Below are 16,549 nucleotides of genomic sequence, written 5' to 3'. Positions count from 1 at the left end.
TTAAACTAGATTATCTATTTTTTTTTTAACCTCCGGGATCGCCGTTAGGTATTGATTCAGAGGATGGGATGAAAGAATTGTAATGTGTGTGAAAATGCCATGCCTGATCGGGATTCGAACGCGGGACCTCCGGATGAAAGGCCGAGACACTAGATTATCTATATGGACATAAACATACTATCTGTGTAAACTTAACTTCTTGTTGTGTATTCAGCTATAAAGTAGAACAAACTAAGCAAATAATCTACTCAGAGATTTAATTTTTTTGTAATTAAATAAATGTATTTATGTTAATAAATCATTATATTAACCAATAATATCTTTTTTTAAACACACACACACACACACACACACATATATATATATATATATATATAAATACACTTACTCTTGAATATGAAATACACTTCCACTGTTTATCGACTCAGTGAAAAAGTCAATGTAATGAACAATAAATAGGTACGTTAGAGATTTTAAGTATGATCTGTTTATTAAATAATTTGGATTAGCTTTTTTAATAAAATAAAAACAAAAGATTCAAAATAATAGCGAATTGTATTTTATATCATAAGTTTTCGTCGTTTTTTTTTCAAATTAATGTGTTTAATTTATAATAAATTAACATTTAAAATCTAGATTTTTTTTAGTAAAAAAAAATTATATAATTATTATAAAATAAACTAATAGACTTTTTTCTCAAAAGCTTGAAACAAAATGGTTGGTTATTGTTAACAGAATTATACCAGTTTTTATAATGGCTTTTGTCTCATGTAAGGACCATTTGATTATTGAATCTATTACACTAATATATTAATGAAAAAAAATTATTTTATTTATACTTTTAATTGTCGTATTGATAAAATATTAAATAAATATGGTATACTATAACCTAGTAAAGATAGATTGTAATAAACAGATAAATTACATTATTTATAATATAAAAATAAAATATAAAATCAAAAGAATTATCATTTTTTTATATTAACGTTGCACATTAACGTATTATCGTTTTTTTCTATATTAAAGTTTATAGTAACCCAAAACTTAGTTTTGGGTTCGAATCCTAACTTGGCTTAGCAATTTTCTTATGCTGCAAAATTTGTTTAACAATAAAATAAACTGTTACAGATGTCAGCAAATAATCATTAATAAAAATAAATAAACGAATAGAATTATTTAAAGTTAAACTGTGTTTTTCAATCGTTATCTATATCTTTACAAAAAAAATTGGTATTTATTTTTCCGCAAGATACCTGTTAAGTCAAAATTATATAAAATTAAGCTAAAATCTTTTGATTTTATTAGTAATAAATAATTGTATGAAATAAGTAAATAAAGTTAATGGACTAGTAATAAAATGCGTAGAAGTGTACGAAAATCAAACCGATTAAACCTGAAAAACTTTTGAGGTCGCTATGTAGTAAGATAAAGGTCGTAGACCATACTACTTGTTTGTTATATGAACTAGGTAGCGGTGTAGAATTACATCGACTGTGGCCTACACACTTCTTTATTCGGATGTAATATTCGGAGCACTTGTTTAGGAAACTAAAACTATTATTGTATCTCAGGAAGCTACGGATGGAAACTAACCCTTGTTTTTTTTTATTCATAGGCCTAATAAAAAAATAGTGTACTGCTTATTTAACTGATGTTTAGTCATTTACTTCCCTTAAAGCCTAATTGAGTAGAATAAATGCTAAAAACTGTCTAAAAATATTCCAAATAAACTTAAAGTTTAAGTATTTTACAATATAGGCTACTTAATTTATTTCAAACTAATCTTTTAAGAATTCAGAATAGATTTATATATTGGCTTTTAATTCACTTTCCTATTTAAATTGATGTTTTTTAACACTGTAGCCTATTAGTTTATCCTTTGAAAAGAAAATTTCATTTTTATTTAATTATGAAAAGTTTCTTGTACAAGAAAAATAGTAGAAACTTACATAAAAAAGTAAGATAATAAAGTAAGAGAAGTAAGTTAGAAAGTATACGAATTTTTTAATTATTGGTTTTAAGTTTAAAGTATTACATTTTTTTATATTATTGTTTATAAGAAATAATTATACGTTAAAAGGTTTATCTTATTGTGGTAAAAACAAACCTGAATTTATTCTATCATTCTCGACAAAAATTTTAAGTACGTTAGAGATTTTACGTATTCTCTGTTTATTAAATAGTTTGGATTAGCTTTATTTACTATGTAAAAATAAAAACAAAAGATTTAAAATAATAGCGAATTGTATTTTATATCATAAGTTTTCGTCCTTTTTTATAAATTAATGTGTTTAATTTCTAATAAATTAACATTTAAAATCTAAATTTCAGCCTTAATTTCATATATTTTACAGGTACATATTAATTATATTTTAAAATAAAATTTTGTGTTTTACCCTTTAAACACACCTTACATTATTAAAATTATATTCTACTTATATTTTCACATCGAATAAGCTTTTCTTTGTAAATAAAATTCTTTGAAGTCGGGCTCTAAATGCGTTAAGGGATTATACAGCGATTTCCCGTGACGCGATATACTGTATGTCGTAGAGGGGTAGAAATTAATTAAACAAGTTATTCTTTGTTAATAAATCGAGGCGGTCGTACGGTGGGGTTAGAAAGGGCCAATAGAATACGTACAGAGAGTCGGACTGTTAAGCCACGCCTCCGGCCAATAGGTGAAGCGGGATAGAAACGGTAGAGTCGACGGTAGACGTTCAGTGTAGTGTTGTGAGCCGTGTGGTGCGGGTGTTTAGTGTCAGTGACATGCACCACTATCAAACCCCTAGCCCGGGGACCAGCATGTCTCCGCTGCTACCCAGCTTCGGTTTTACTCAAGAACAAGTCGCTTGCGTCTGCGAAGTGCTTCAGCAATCGGGTAATATCGAACGTTTAGGTCGTTTTCTGTGGTCGTTGCCGGCCTGTGAAAAATTACATAAAAACGAGAGCGTGCTCAAAGCAAAAGCTATGGTCGCTTTTCACCGTGGAAATTTTAAGGACTTATATCGTATATTGGAAAGCCATCAGTTTTCACCGCATAACCATCCGAAATTACAAGCGTTATGGCTTAAAGCGCATTACGTAGAAGCCGAAAAACTTAGAGGTAGACCGTTAGGTGCGGTCGGTAAATACAGAGTACGTCGTAAATTTCCTTTACCCCGTACGATCTGGGACGGTGAAGAGACTAGCTATTGTTTCAAAGAAAAATCGAGATCTGTTCTTAGAGATTGGTACAGCCACAACCCTTATCCGAGTCCGAGAGAGAAAAGAGAGTTGGCGGAGGCGACAGGTCTTACGACGACACAAGTTTCTAACTGGTTCAAAAATCGCCGACAACGTGACAGAGCTGCGGAACAGAAAGACGGGTGAGTTTTATTCATATTTATATCGTTAGTGATAAACCGTTTAGAAATAAATCTGTATTCGTAAAACTAAATCTAACAAGAAAAAGAACAAAAAATTAGTTTAACTTGTCCCTAACCTAAGCCTATGTTTGTTATTCATTCATAATAACAGCTGTATTCTGAAATCGTGCTCTCATTACAGGCACATCAATGACAGCTGCGCTAAATCATTTTAATAAAAAATAACTTTTTATTGTTTATAGCGGGTTAAATCGCCAATTGATATCTGAAAGAATTTATTATTTTTTTTTTTAACAAAAACACTTTCAAATTATATTAGGTAAAATTACTTTCATAAAATTTTAATGTTATTTTTATGTTGATTAACCTAAAAAAATAATTTTTAAACGTATTGTACTTTATTATTAAACTGGTTACTAAAGAGACTGGTAATTAATTAAAGAAATATTAATCATTTTCACAGAATTTTTTAATAAAAATATTCATGATTTTATTAATTTTTTTCTGTTTAAAATAAGTTTGGAGGTATGTTTATTAATCAAAACATTTACTATATTTAATTACCTAAAATGATAGTTTTATTGTTAAACATTTAGATCTTTTATGTCAAATATTACAGCGTGTGTGATAGAATATTACACTAAAACATTTTTATATTGTTAACAATTACCTAATACCTATTAATAGCCTATCATTATTGTTGTTAAAATATGTTAGAAAAATCCGTTTAAATTAATTTTTCAGTTTTCAAAGTGTAATTAAACTATTAAAAAATTACATCAATAAATTACAAGACGCATTAATATTTAAAAATAGATAAAATCTTTATTAGTTGATAAAGAAATTTAATACAATTTTTTTTTCGTTTAGAATTTTAATAAAAAAAATTAAATCAAAACTATAAATTACTGTAATCAATTATTTGATCGATTCATTTTTATATTCGACTAATTTACAACAAGATGGATTCAAATTTAGATTTAAAAAGTTATATTTCTTTCACCAGCAAATAACCCTCATTGAAGACCTCGGTAATAATTTTAACAAAAAATTATATAATTTAACTTTTTTTAATGAAGCCAATTATTAATAATATGTATAATAATTTTTTTGCTAATATTTTTTTTTTGATTCAGATTATAATCCTAACTTCCTTTAAATAATATAAATTATTAGTAATACTTTTTTTATACAGTGCTTTTTAGAATAGCAATCTATTAAATTATTAAATCTATATTACTATATATTTATTGCACTTTTATACAGTTTTATGATAGTTTATGAGCTTAATTTGATATCGATAAAATTTTATTGCATTTACGAAATTATATTCCAGAAATTATTATCGGTTATTATGCAATAACATCTTATTTAATTGTTTTTTAATAATGATTCTTCATTTAAAAAAAAGAATCACATGATTTTAATTCATCTTCATTACAAATTGTATACCATTAACTGTGTCTTCTTTCCTCACGCCGTTCTGAAAAGGAGAACCTTTGATTTTGTACATAAGAGAAATTATAATTTGGCAAAAAAAAAATTGATTCAAATGACTGTAACAAATCAGAAAATTTCTCAAGTTTTTTCAATTGCCGGATAAAAATTACAAGTTTTCCGAAATTTAAAACTGAAGTTTATTAGTATGAAGGTAAAATTTTACCTTATTATAGAATTTACATTTGAAAAAATCAGCTGTTTTATGTAAAAAAAACTTAAAAAACAGTTCTTTTATGAAAGAAATTTTAAAATAAAATATATTACACTTTTTGGCATGGTAAAAGGAGCAATGTCAAGGATTAGAAAGAGAATTATTGATATTTCCAGAATTGAAAATATCATGGAAAATTAAAAATAATAGATTGTTTTTATTAAGAAAAAGAGATTCATTTTTTAAATCCTTTGTAACACTAAAAATATAAATATTTTATTTTTTATTTCATATTAATTAATAAATATAATGGTTTTTATTAAGAGTATATAATCTTGTGTAATATCCGCGCTAAAAATGATATCTTGCGACAAAGAAAGTTGAAATACCATGATTCATCATCGTTAAAAACGAGAGCACTTTAAACTGAAAAATTTTCGACAAGAATTTAAAAGGGGTAATTTTAAAAATTATTAATTATTTTTAAACCGGCTTCATATCGTTTTAAAATGATTAAAGTCTCTTTTCAATATACTTTTCATTCTTTAAATTAAATAAGAAACCGGATTTGAAATATAATTTTAATTTTAAAACGTCAAATTTACAATTTCAAAGAGTAAACAAAATGATATTCTTAAATTTTTCTTTTTATATAAAGTTATTATTTTTTTTGTTTAAATTTTGTCGTTAAAAGACAAATATAAAACTAAATTTGTTAATTGTTGTTGAAAAGTTTAAATCCTATAATAAGTAGTTTTTACAATTTATTTTTATGCCATTACGGATTCCGTTAAAAGTTTTATTTTACTTTATTCGCAAAGAATAATTTTTGGATTTTTCCAAAAAATTTCCTTATACCGAATTTCCTCTTTAAATATCTGTGTTTTATCAATTTTCTGGCTTCTAAGTTGATTTTATTTTTCTGTTATTAAAAAATTCGAATATTTTCTTTCTTCATTCATGAAATATACACATAAACTATTAATCTTTTCTTTCTTATGAAATTTAATTTTTTTCGTTATTTTTTGTTTCGGTGTTACTTTTTATTCTCCAGGTTTCCTTCTCTGTTTAGGTCCTAAAAATCTTTCTTAACATATTTTTTTGTAGATTATTTTAATTTTTAAACATCTCTTTGTTTATTTATGGGTATTCTTAATTATTAAAAAGTAGAGCCTTTCAATAAGTTACTATAGTTTCAGATCTTACATTTACAACAGTTTTATTTAAAATATAGGTAATTAGAATTACAAAAGAATCTTAAAGTTAATCAGAACATCTGAAAAACATATTTTAGTACTATTTACTTTATGAAACAAATGCTGGTTATTCCGTTATTGACAGAACATATCTGAAGGTTTCTCCCCCCCGTCATTAAAAAAATCTGCTACACAAATAGAATTCTTTTACGGTTTTAGTTTTTTATACCCTCATTAATAATAATTTTAAATTTAAATAATTATATCTTTCCTCAAATGCAAGGAGAATATTTTATCACAAAATTTTCTCATACCGTTTTGGCGTTAACAGTTGGATCTTTAATTTTATTTCAATTACAGTTAACATATTAACTTATAGTTTTGCGTTCTTGTATAGTTTATTGATCCCCCCCCCGATAACGCTGGGAAAGGGGGTTTGTAATGTCCTTTTAACTCCAGATCGGTTGCGTCTTTTGTTATGAAACGTTTTTTCATTATCATGCGCTGACTACGTATACGAAGATTTGTTGGGAACAAAGTGGCGGATAATAACTATCATTTCTTCGAGGCAAGAAACTAGAATCGTTTGAAATCGATCGAGTACAGTATTTAATAAAAGTGCTTCACTCTGGCGACCGTAATCGTCACAATGTGGGGGTATCTTCCGCTACGGGGGTCAGGATGTAAATATACATTATTATCGTTCCTGTAAAAATATTGGCACGAAAGGTAATTATAAAAAAAATTTCCAAGTATTTCACTTCGAGGTGATTTAATACTAATCAATTATGAAAATAATTACAAACAAATATTTAAAAATAAATTTCAATTTTATATTTTTGAGTAGAATAGTTTAATATTACTTTAAAAGGAAAAAAATTAGTATATCTGATAAATTATTAAATATTTATAATTTGATTATCGATATAATAAAATAACAAAAAAAAATGTTTAATGTTCACGAAAAAGATAGCTTCTTTTCCCTATACGATATAGCGGGCACAATTTAAATAAAAAAAGTTAATTTTAAAAATATTATTTGGTACACGATTGTGTAAATTCCCACATATATTTTGGAGCGAGAGGATTCCGCTAACAAAATTAAATTTTTCTCTTATTGTTACCAAAATTATTTTTCATCCACTCTTTCGGTAGATTTTGTGTCAACTTAATTGGGTAAAGATGAAGAGCCTAGTATTTTTCGTAGTCGTTTCCACTTTTCATATCGTTCTTGTTTCTTTCTTATGAGAAAACATTTTAATACAATTCATATTTTATTACACGGCTAACATATAAACTGCTTTTTTTCAATTTTATTTTTATTAAAAATCTTGAAAATTACCGTATTTTTACAGTTTACAGATAAAACTTCCGTAATCTATTAATTACATCTGTAAATAAATATATAGGTTATGAAAACTTCCGTCAAGGATTTTGAAAAACTGTGAAATAGAAATATTTCCTTTTTTATTGTGTGATATCATCAGAATGAATCGAAGCCAATCCGATTGTAAATAAGAATGGTTTAAGCTCCGACGTACTGGCAAGAGTACTACTGTATATTTCTTGCCAGCACGTGATTTAGTCACCCACTCAAAATATTACTGCGACGTAATAAAATTTCAACACGCATTCGGTTTAAGTCGCACTGCTCGTTCGATTACCTGATAAACTATCCAGTTAATTCTACATTTGAAATTTATACGTTTATAAATTCCATAAAATATATTAAGTACAGCGGTTGATAAATCATACTAATAGGACCGGCAGTTTTCTGAGATTTAGTGGAATGTCTGTATAAACTTCGTAGTTTCAAGGACATTCTGTGGTGTATAGAACTTTAGGTCTGTTTACTAATAAATTACTCAAATAAAATGTTACACTGTATAAAGAAAAATTTTAGAGATTTATATATTATTATAAAATACAATTAAAAATGATTCTTGCATAATTATTTAGCGGTGAGTTTATATGTTTTTGAAATTATAAAAAATAAATCGTAGAAAAAATGGATTATATCGTAAGAAAACGTCAATTCGTTACTATACTTATTAATTTGATCGTTTACCGATCGACGTATTTCCTAAGCTATACCGCGCCAAGGCTAACGATTTTTTTTAATAACAGATCATAGAGTTACAACTCTTATCTGTAAGTAGTTGTGGTCTTATTTTCACAGTTTTTTAAAATTGTACCGTTTTGATAATTTACCTTCCCGGTTTCAGGACTAATTTAATATAGAATATAAAGAAAATTTCGTATTCTGAAAGATTGAGAATTATTTTAATTTACAGTTTCAAATCCTAAAAGAGATTATTTAATAGTGATAATAAATGTTATTCATTAACCGAAAAATAAACCGACCGGTTTGTTAAAACCGGTTGGATAAAATCAACAAAAAAACAGATGAATTCAGATGATTTTTCATCACGTATAAGTTTATGATTTGTTGTAGAGTTAAACTGTTTTTAAATATACTTCTTGTAACCGTTTATTTTTTTTTATTATAGTTGGTATTTAATAATTAGAATTTTGTTTTAAACTCTGGAAAATGTTAGTTTCCTTCACTATTTTATTTAGTTTTAACTTTAAAACAAATCCCCTATCTGAACTAATCATAGTTAAGTAGAAATAAATATACCTTGGTAATAGTTTAACAGTAGAAATATACTAAAAATAGATACAAAAAAAAATTATTGCCTCTTGTTGTAAACAGTTGAAGTTCTAATTTTTGATATATTTTTTTATAAAATTAAAATTTGGTTAGGCCCGACTGAGCAAAGGGATTGGATTGTTTTGAAATTCTGTCAGATCAGAATAAACTCATTGTAAAAGATTAAACCGATGTTAATTTTTCAATAATAAAGTTCTATTTTAAAGTTGAAAAACTATGTTTGTTTTGTGAATATTTTTATTCAAGTTAACAAATTTTATCCTAATACAAGAACATAATAATTATCATATTTTTTTTTAATTTAATATTTTTATTCTAACTGATGGAATATATATCCTCCATTGAGTATTTCGCAGAAATTTCTGCTTCTTCATAAAGAAAAAAGGGTTTTATCTGAAGAATAAAAATTTGTGAAATTATTCAACGGAAGTTATCATTTTTTTTTTTTTAATTTTAACAGAATATTTTTATTATACAAATAATACATTTTTATTTACAAATATTTGCTAACTGTACGCAGTACAGTTTACAAAATATACAAAACAGTTGCATTTATTATAATATGTTTTCTCTCAATTATGGAGAATTTTCTCGGTTATCCATCTTTTATTTTTTTTTGTTTTTATTTTGTAGTTTTCTCAGATGATAGTAATTTTAATTAAGATTTTCAGTATGAAATTCCGTAAAAGGATTGTATTTTCATTAAATGATTTAAAGAATATTTACTAAAATTATTAGATCTGTCTATCTTTGTTTTATATATTTTACGGAAATAAACAGATTAATATCCATTGAATTATTCGAACGCCACTAAAACAAACGGATATAAAAGAACTGAAAATCTGAAAATGGCATACGTAAGTTACATTCGTCAGTCTTGGATAAAATTTAATGTTTTTACTGTATAATTAAAAAAAATTTGCATAAATATTCGTGATTATCTATTTAAATTATTTGTTTTTATGTGTTATTTTTTCAGTTAAGTTTTATTATTCTTACATTTTTATTTCATTAATTTATTATAACTTGGAAAAAAGTAATTCATTTCGTTTAAGTTTACGTGAGAAAGACGTAGTTTATTGAATTACCGGGGTAATTTAAAAAGCAATTAAATAATAAGCGATGTAATTATATGATTGTACTCGCTTGTGCAGTCGATTATTTAATGTTTATTTTGTAATGCTATTGTTATTATTTTCTTAATCTAATTTTAATATTACCTAATTTTTTTATTTTCTTTTTAACTTGCCTTCTTTTATTTATTTTTTATTTATAAAATATTATTATTCGAAAATAATAATAGAAGCCATCATTTCCATAAGTTATTAAATTTTTCTCCCAGAAAATAATTTTTAGTAAATTATTATGAGCGCATCTTTTTGGTTTATTGCTTCTATTAACATAATTATTTTTTTTATTTATCATACGATCTTTTAATAATATAATAATTCTTTTACTCATCGTAAACGATTTATTTTTAATATTTTAACGTAAAAAATTATATTTTTGTGGAATTAAATTTTTGTATAAAATAGAGATTTAATTAAAAATGTTTTAATTTTTTAAGGACGTATAAATAAATATTTTATTGAACTCGTAACATAATAGTATATTATTACCCCGACATTTCCTTTGACAGTTTATGAGAAAAATCATTAGAGCAACAACACAATGTATAAAATTTAATAATAGAGGTACGTGAAATCCATATTAAAAATAAATAAATTTAGGTGTCATTGGAAATTATTCTACAATATATTTGAACGCTTTTAATAAATATGCAGAAGATCTAACCTTTTTGTTTCATTTAATTTTTTTTAAATTTATGGGCTCAGTAAAGATTAGTTATATAAAAGAAAATCATTTAATTTTATTTTAAATAAATTTATAGAAAAACCTTTTAAGCGGTTCTGTAATTAATTAAAATCGAATATAACAGAAGCGTAATAAGGTTCTTTTTTCGTAAGCCCAAATTTTGTGTTGAGTTACTTAAAAACAGCTCTGTTGTTTGGTTTTGATAACGATAGATGTTAATTTTTATAAATAATTAAAACTATAGTTTTTTTTTTTTTAATAAAAATAGGCCCGTTTGTAAAAATAAAATTTTAGCCTATTACTTTAAATTATTACATTAAAATTACTAAAAATAAATTTACTGAAATATTTTTTTACATTTCTGATTGTTAAAAAAATAAAACACAATTTTTATGAAGAGATTTTCACACTTCATTATAAATATAATTTTTTTTTTAAATTTATTTATATGATGTTTAATTTTGTTTTTATGTATTTCTTCATGTTATATCGTAATACAAAGGGTGATTTAGAAATTAAAGAATATATTATTTATTAATCGATGCTTATTTTTGTTCATAAAAGTTAACAAGTCTTTGATTCGTTATGATTTGATTGAAATTACTATCAGGCCGTAGTCGTTATGAATATACGGGCTTTTAATTCAATCGTTTATGAATCTGATTTTCGGATCTGTATTCGGTTCTGGTATTTTGCATCGTCTTATTACATCATAGATTTATAGAAAGTTGCCAATTTTAATAAAATAAATTAACGATTAAATTTAAGCAGGCTTAAATTAAAAATATAGTGAGTGAATAATTTAAGACATACAGTGGCAGGTTTTTATGAACTATTCGATATTTTAGTGAGTGTTTTTTAGGTTGTGAAACTATTTTATATATGATTATAGCTCATTAAAGAATTCCATACGCGTATAATTTAAGCGATAAAATATAATATTTATGACAAAAAAATGATGTAAAATGTGGTCTCTAGAACTTGTCATTCATAAAAAAATATATTTTTTCAAAACTTGCAATTCGATGTAATTTTTTTCTTTGCAAAAAACGAATAAAATATATATCATTAAAGGCATATTTATTTGTAATAAATCTGGTCTATGTATATTAATCTTTATTTTTATAAAATGCGGTTATAATATTTGTATGATTTGATATTAAATTTTTTTTTTATTGTTCGTCTACGTCATTAGAAATTTTTGGTAAAATAAACACATTTATCCATTATAAAACCTGTTATATAACAGAAAAGAATTCTGTAACATATCAGAAAAGCTTGTATGTATACAAATAATTTGTATTTATATTATACCAATATCACTGAATCTGTCTTTTACCGAATTTGATTTAACGCATTAAATTTATCATTCTAATGCAAATAACACATGTACTTAAATCGGGGGAAAAAAAATTAAAAATAAGAGTTTATTATCTGTAACGACTTAGTACCCGTGAAATGTGTTAAAGCATTTCAGCTTTAAACAATCTCATCATCAAAAATCATACGGTTTCTTTTTTTATATAATAAATATTTTATTTGCCCTTTTTATAGTTGTATTGACGTAATTCAGTAAATATCAGTTGCGATGTTTGGGTATTTCTAACACCTGAGTTTTGTAAATTTTTTTATATAGTATTTTGTTTTTTTATTTTTAAAATGTTGCGTAAAGGATACTCTTCTCAAGATAGAAAGAAATACATCAATTTTTTTGGTCAGTACTACTAAATTTTTCTTATAGTATGGAGTTTTAAACACCTGAATTACAAAAGACACCACCGGTCAGAGTCGCTTTCACTGTAGGTAATGATGTTTAATATGCGACCGGTTTGTTTGGTGAGCAGAGTGAAGGTACTTTGTACTTTTTCGGTATCGTAAAATAAAATATACTTCGCTCGGTGACGAAGGTACCAAAAACGCTTTTTTAATCGTTTTTCTAATTAAGTACGCGCTTATCTTCAGAAAAGCTCAACAATTTCTTGTAACTATTTATTTTTCTTATTTGGTAACCTAAAATAGTTCGGTAACAGAATAAACAGATGATTTAAAAAATATTTGGGAACTAGCAGACCCGGCAATGATTCGCTATTGCTAGATTTGACTATATATACATATTAAATAAACACAATTGAAATTTTGATAAAACATTAAAAAACTGAACATTACGGAACTTCGCAAAATTTAACCTTTCACTTTTTAAAAGTCAGTATGATAATAAATCCAATTTTCAAAACAGCACTATTTATCGGATTTTATTCAAACTACTCTCTAAACACAATAATCGGTTCAAAATACCCCTAACTTTCTTTCTACTGATCAGATCGAGGATTTTAATAGCTTTAAACCTTCTTCGGAAAACGTGGACCATTTTGCAAAAACCCGCGCGTAAATCGGTCCACTAATGTTTTAGTCTACAGCGGACATTGCCTTTTATACACACAGGAACATTGCCTTTTATATATGTAGAAGAAGAAAGTCTGTTTGTATATTTGTTTCGTAAATATCTTGCCACCGGGCGCTACCTACCGGGTATAGTTTTTGCAAATATTTTTCTTTTCGCATAAATAATATATATTCTGAAGTAATATAAGTCAGATCGGCACCATAAATATAATTTTTCGAAATATCTTGATCCCAGCACCACCTAGCGGGTCCATTTTTTGCAAAATATTTCTTTTCACGGATTCATTTTTGCAAAAATATTTTTTTTTCACGAAACTAATATATATTCTGCATGTGAGCCAAATCGGACCATAAATGTAATTTTTCCAAATATTTCAATCCCAGCGCCATTTAGCGGGTCCATTTTTTGCGGAGTTATTTTTTCGATGTAAGTAACTCATATTCTGAATATGAACCAGATTGGACGATAAATACAATTTTTCGAAATATCTCTACCCTAGCGCTACTTAGCGGCTCCAAACTAATTCAGAAACCTTTGCGTGCGTGCTCACAACAACTCACCAAAGTTCATCGCAATCAGATGAATGGTACAGGAACGCACACGGGGCAAACAAACAAACATTTCATTTATATATATATATATATATATATATATATATAGAAGATTTAGGCTAGCACATCGATTTTAGAAGTTCAAATTCTATTATCGTTGTTATAAGTAGTATTTTTTTTATCAAATCGATTGTAAATAATCGACCAGAAAATATTTCTAAGATGGATGCTAATTTCTTGTTATAATTATTGAAAATTTATTTAATAACTCTACAACCACAGACTAAACTCTCTAATAATGAATTTTAATCATAATAATTAATTTTTTAGCGAATAAAACTTGGCGTGCCTGACCGGGATTCGACTCGAAACTTCCGTATGAAAGACTGAGTCGCTACTACTCCGTCACGAAGATCGCGGAAGCGGTATTGTTAATGACTATAAATTAACCAGTAATATTAACTTAACGTCTATTGTGTGGAAAAAATTCCTATAATTTTCTTTTTCTAATACTGTAATTTTATGGTAAAATCTGTACGTTCAACGAATCAATCATTTTTACATATGTTGTTTTTATTATGAATTAGCTCGATAACGGATAACTTATTTTAATTAAAGTAGCAGAGTATTTTTTTTTAAATTAAAAAAAAACATTGACTTTATGCCTCTTAAAATACTGAAGAAGGTTCATCATTACCGGCCGTAATTTTTTAAACTTTTTTTTGCAAATGACTACAAATTTCCAAGAATAAATCTTTAATCAAAAATTTTTTAAATTTTTACCTAATTTTTATTTTTTGTTTTGAATAGGGATTCCGATCCTTCTTTTGGTGTAAAATTAATTATTTATACTGGGAATCAAAGAAATAGAGCCGATCATAGATAACTCAAGGGTTAAATCGGCATGATACTCGTATATAAATCCGATAACAGAATTCACTTATCCCGTCTACGCAGTTTAATTGACATTTCGGAAACTTTTTTTTAATTTTTGTATTTGTTCAGTATAAAAAATTATCCGCTTATAACGGATATAATTTTTTTTACGTATGTTCAAGCTTAATATTCATGGAATAGGTTGATTTAAATTTTGCCTCTTATAGTCCTGTTTAAGTTTTTTCAAGTGCGTTTAAAAATGTTAAACGAAAACTTTTATCTACATAAACAATTTGAAGATTTTTTTCCTCATTATTATTTAATATCGGATCGTTTTAGGGATTCTAATAAAACATAGTCTTAATATTATTGTACATTCATATGAGTTTTTACGAAAATTAATATGATAACCTAAAAAAAATAAACAAAGTTTATAAAAAATAAATAAAGTAAAATTTATTAAAATTTCTTGTATTCAAGAAAGCTTTCCTTAATGTTACGCTGTAATACCTTATGTGTATTTCTTTTTTATCGTTATCAAGGAGTTAGATTTCTGCCTAAGCATTTTTCTGGGAACGACTGTTTCCTAATGGATATAACCTTTTGTAGTCAACCGTATTTTAAATAAATTTTATAACTGAAAAATGTAAACTGATGAAATTTAAAAACAAGATAAAATCGACTATAAAAGTAACCGCATTAAAAAACAATCAAATAAGTATTCGATTCTTCTTTGAAAATTAAAAATATTTGATTTTAGATGTAAATTAGGGCTTTTTTAATCATCGGTAATTGTATTTAATTCAGTTACCAAGAAATTTAAAGAAGAATTGAAAAAAAAATATACTATTTTATTTTTTTTAAATATTAATTGTGATTATTTTGAAGATGGTTTTATTTGTTTATTTTCGTTTTTAAGTTTATTTTATCTTATTAATACTTAATTGAGGTATACTTACTTGGGAATAATACTTACTTGTTTTGATGGGAGCGTAATCCAGAGGGTGCAATGGCCTGTACAGCTTTCAAAGACCGAAAAGCCGATCTCAGTAGCTAACTATATTTATAAAACTATAAAGGCTTTTGTAAAATTTAAAGAAGTTTTCTTTTCCCTAAGAGTAATGATATTAGTTACATATACAAATCTTGTCATACAAATTGAAAGTATCGCTTGCGAAATTGAATAATTCACTCTTAATTTTGGATAGACTTGGTGTACTGATGTGCAGCCGTATGTTTTGATCAGTAAAGGCAGTAGGAAACTGTTGGTCTCTTCCATTTTTTTAATAATCCTGAAACGGGGTGCTTAGTATCTTGGATAATGTTATGAACTTGGTGATTCAAGCCATTTCATTCTTTTTCTGTTTAGCCTCCGGTAATTACCATTCAGATAACACTTCAGAGGATGAATGAGGATATGTATGAGTGTAAATGAAGTGTAGTCTTGCACAGTCTCAGTTCGATCATTCCTGAGATGTGTGGTTAATTGAAACTCAACCACGAAAGAACACTTTCGGAAAGAACAATCGGTATCCACGATCTAGTATTCAAATCCGTATAAAAGTAAATGTTTTACTAGGAATTGAACGCAGGACTTCCAAATCAACTGATTTTGGAAGACGTGTTCACCACTAGACCAACTAGGTGAATTGTGACTCAAGCCCAGCTGCCTTCCACTGTTACGGTTTTATCACATACATCATACAAAAATTATACCAAGGATAAATTATGTATTAATGGATTGAAATTAATTGAAGTATAATTTTCATTTAAAAAATGAATGGTGTATTATTGTAATACACCCATATAAATTCTTAGATTAAATTTTACTCGGTAACAATGTTGGTTTTTGTTGTTAGAGATTCATCTAAAATAAATTAAGCTGTTTTTATTATACGCGTCAGGCTTACTCTAGGAAAGATTTAGTTTCCTGGCATCAGCTCTGTTAGAAGGAAAGAATGTTAATCAGTCAAAAAATTACCTTTTTGTTTTTTTTTTCTTTTCTCGGCGGTTC

The 16,549-nt window shown here is 26.2% G+C and overlaps 1 protein-coding gene across 1 annotated transcript in view; it reads left to right on the top strand.

Moving 5' to 3' along the window:
• Nucleotides 1-2,761: 2,761 nt before the first annotated feature.
• LOC142325456 (homeobox protein six1b-like) overlaps nucleotides 2,762-16,549 on the top strand; it is a 187,625-nt gene continuing 173,837 nt past the window's right edge. Inside the window, exon 1 of the mRNA XM_075367249.1 lies at nucleotides 2,762-3,368. Within this exon, the coding sequence (XP_075223364.1) occupies nucleotides 2,770-3,368 (599 nt within the window). The 5' untranslated portion in view covers nucleotides 2,762-2,769. The remainder of the gene's footprint in view (nucleotides 3,369-16,549) is intronic.

This window comes from Lycorma delicatula, chromosome 5 (genome assembly GCF_047948215.1).
Source record: "Lycorma delicatula isolate Av1 chromosome 5, ASM4794821v1, whole genome shotgun sequence".
Classification (NCBI taxonomy): domain Eukaryota; kingdom Metazoa; phylum Arthropoda; class Insecta; order Hemiptera; family Fulgoridae; genus Lycorma; species Lycorma delicatula.
This window is presented reverse-complemented; position numbering and strand designations above follow the sequence as displayed.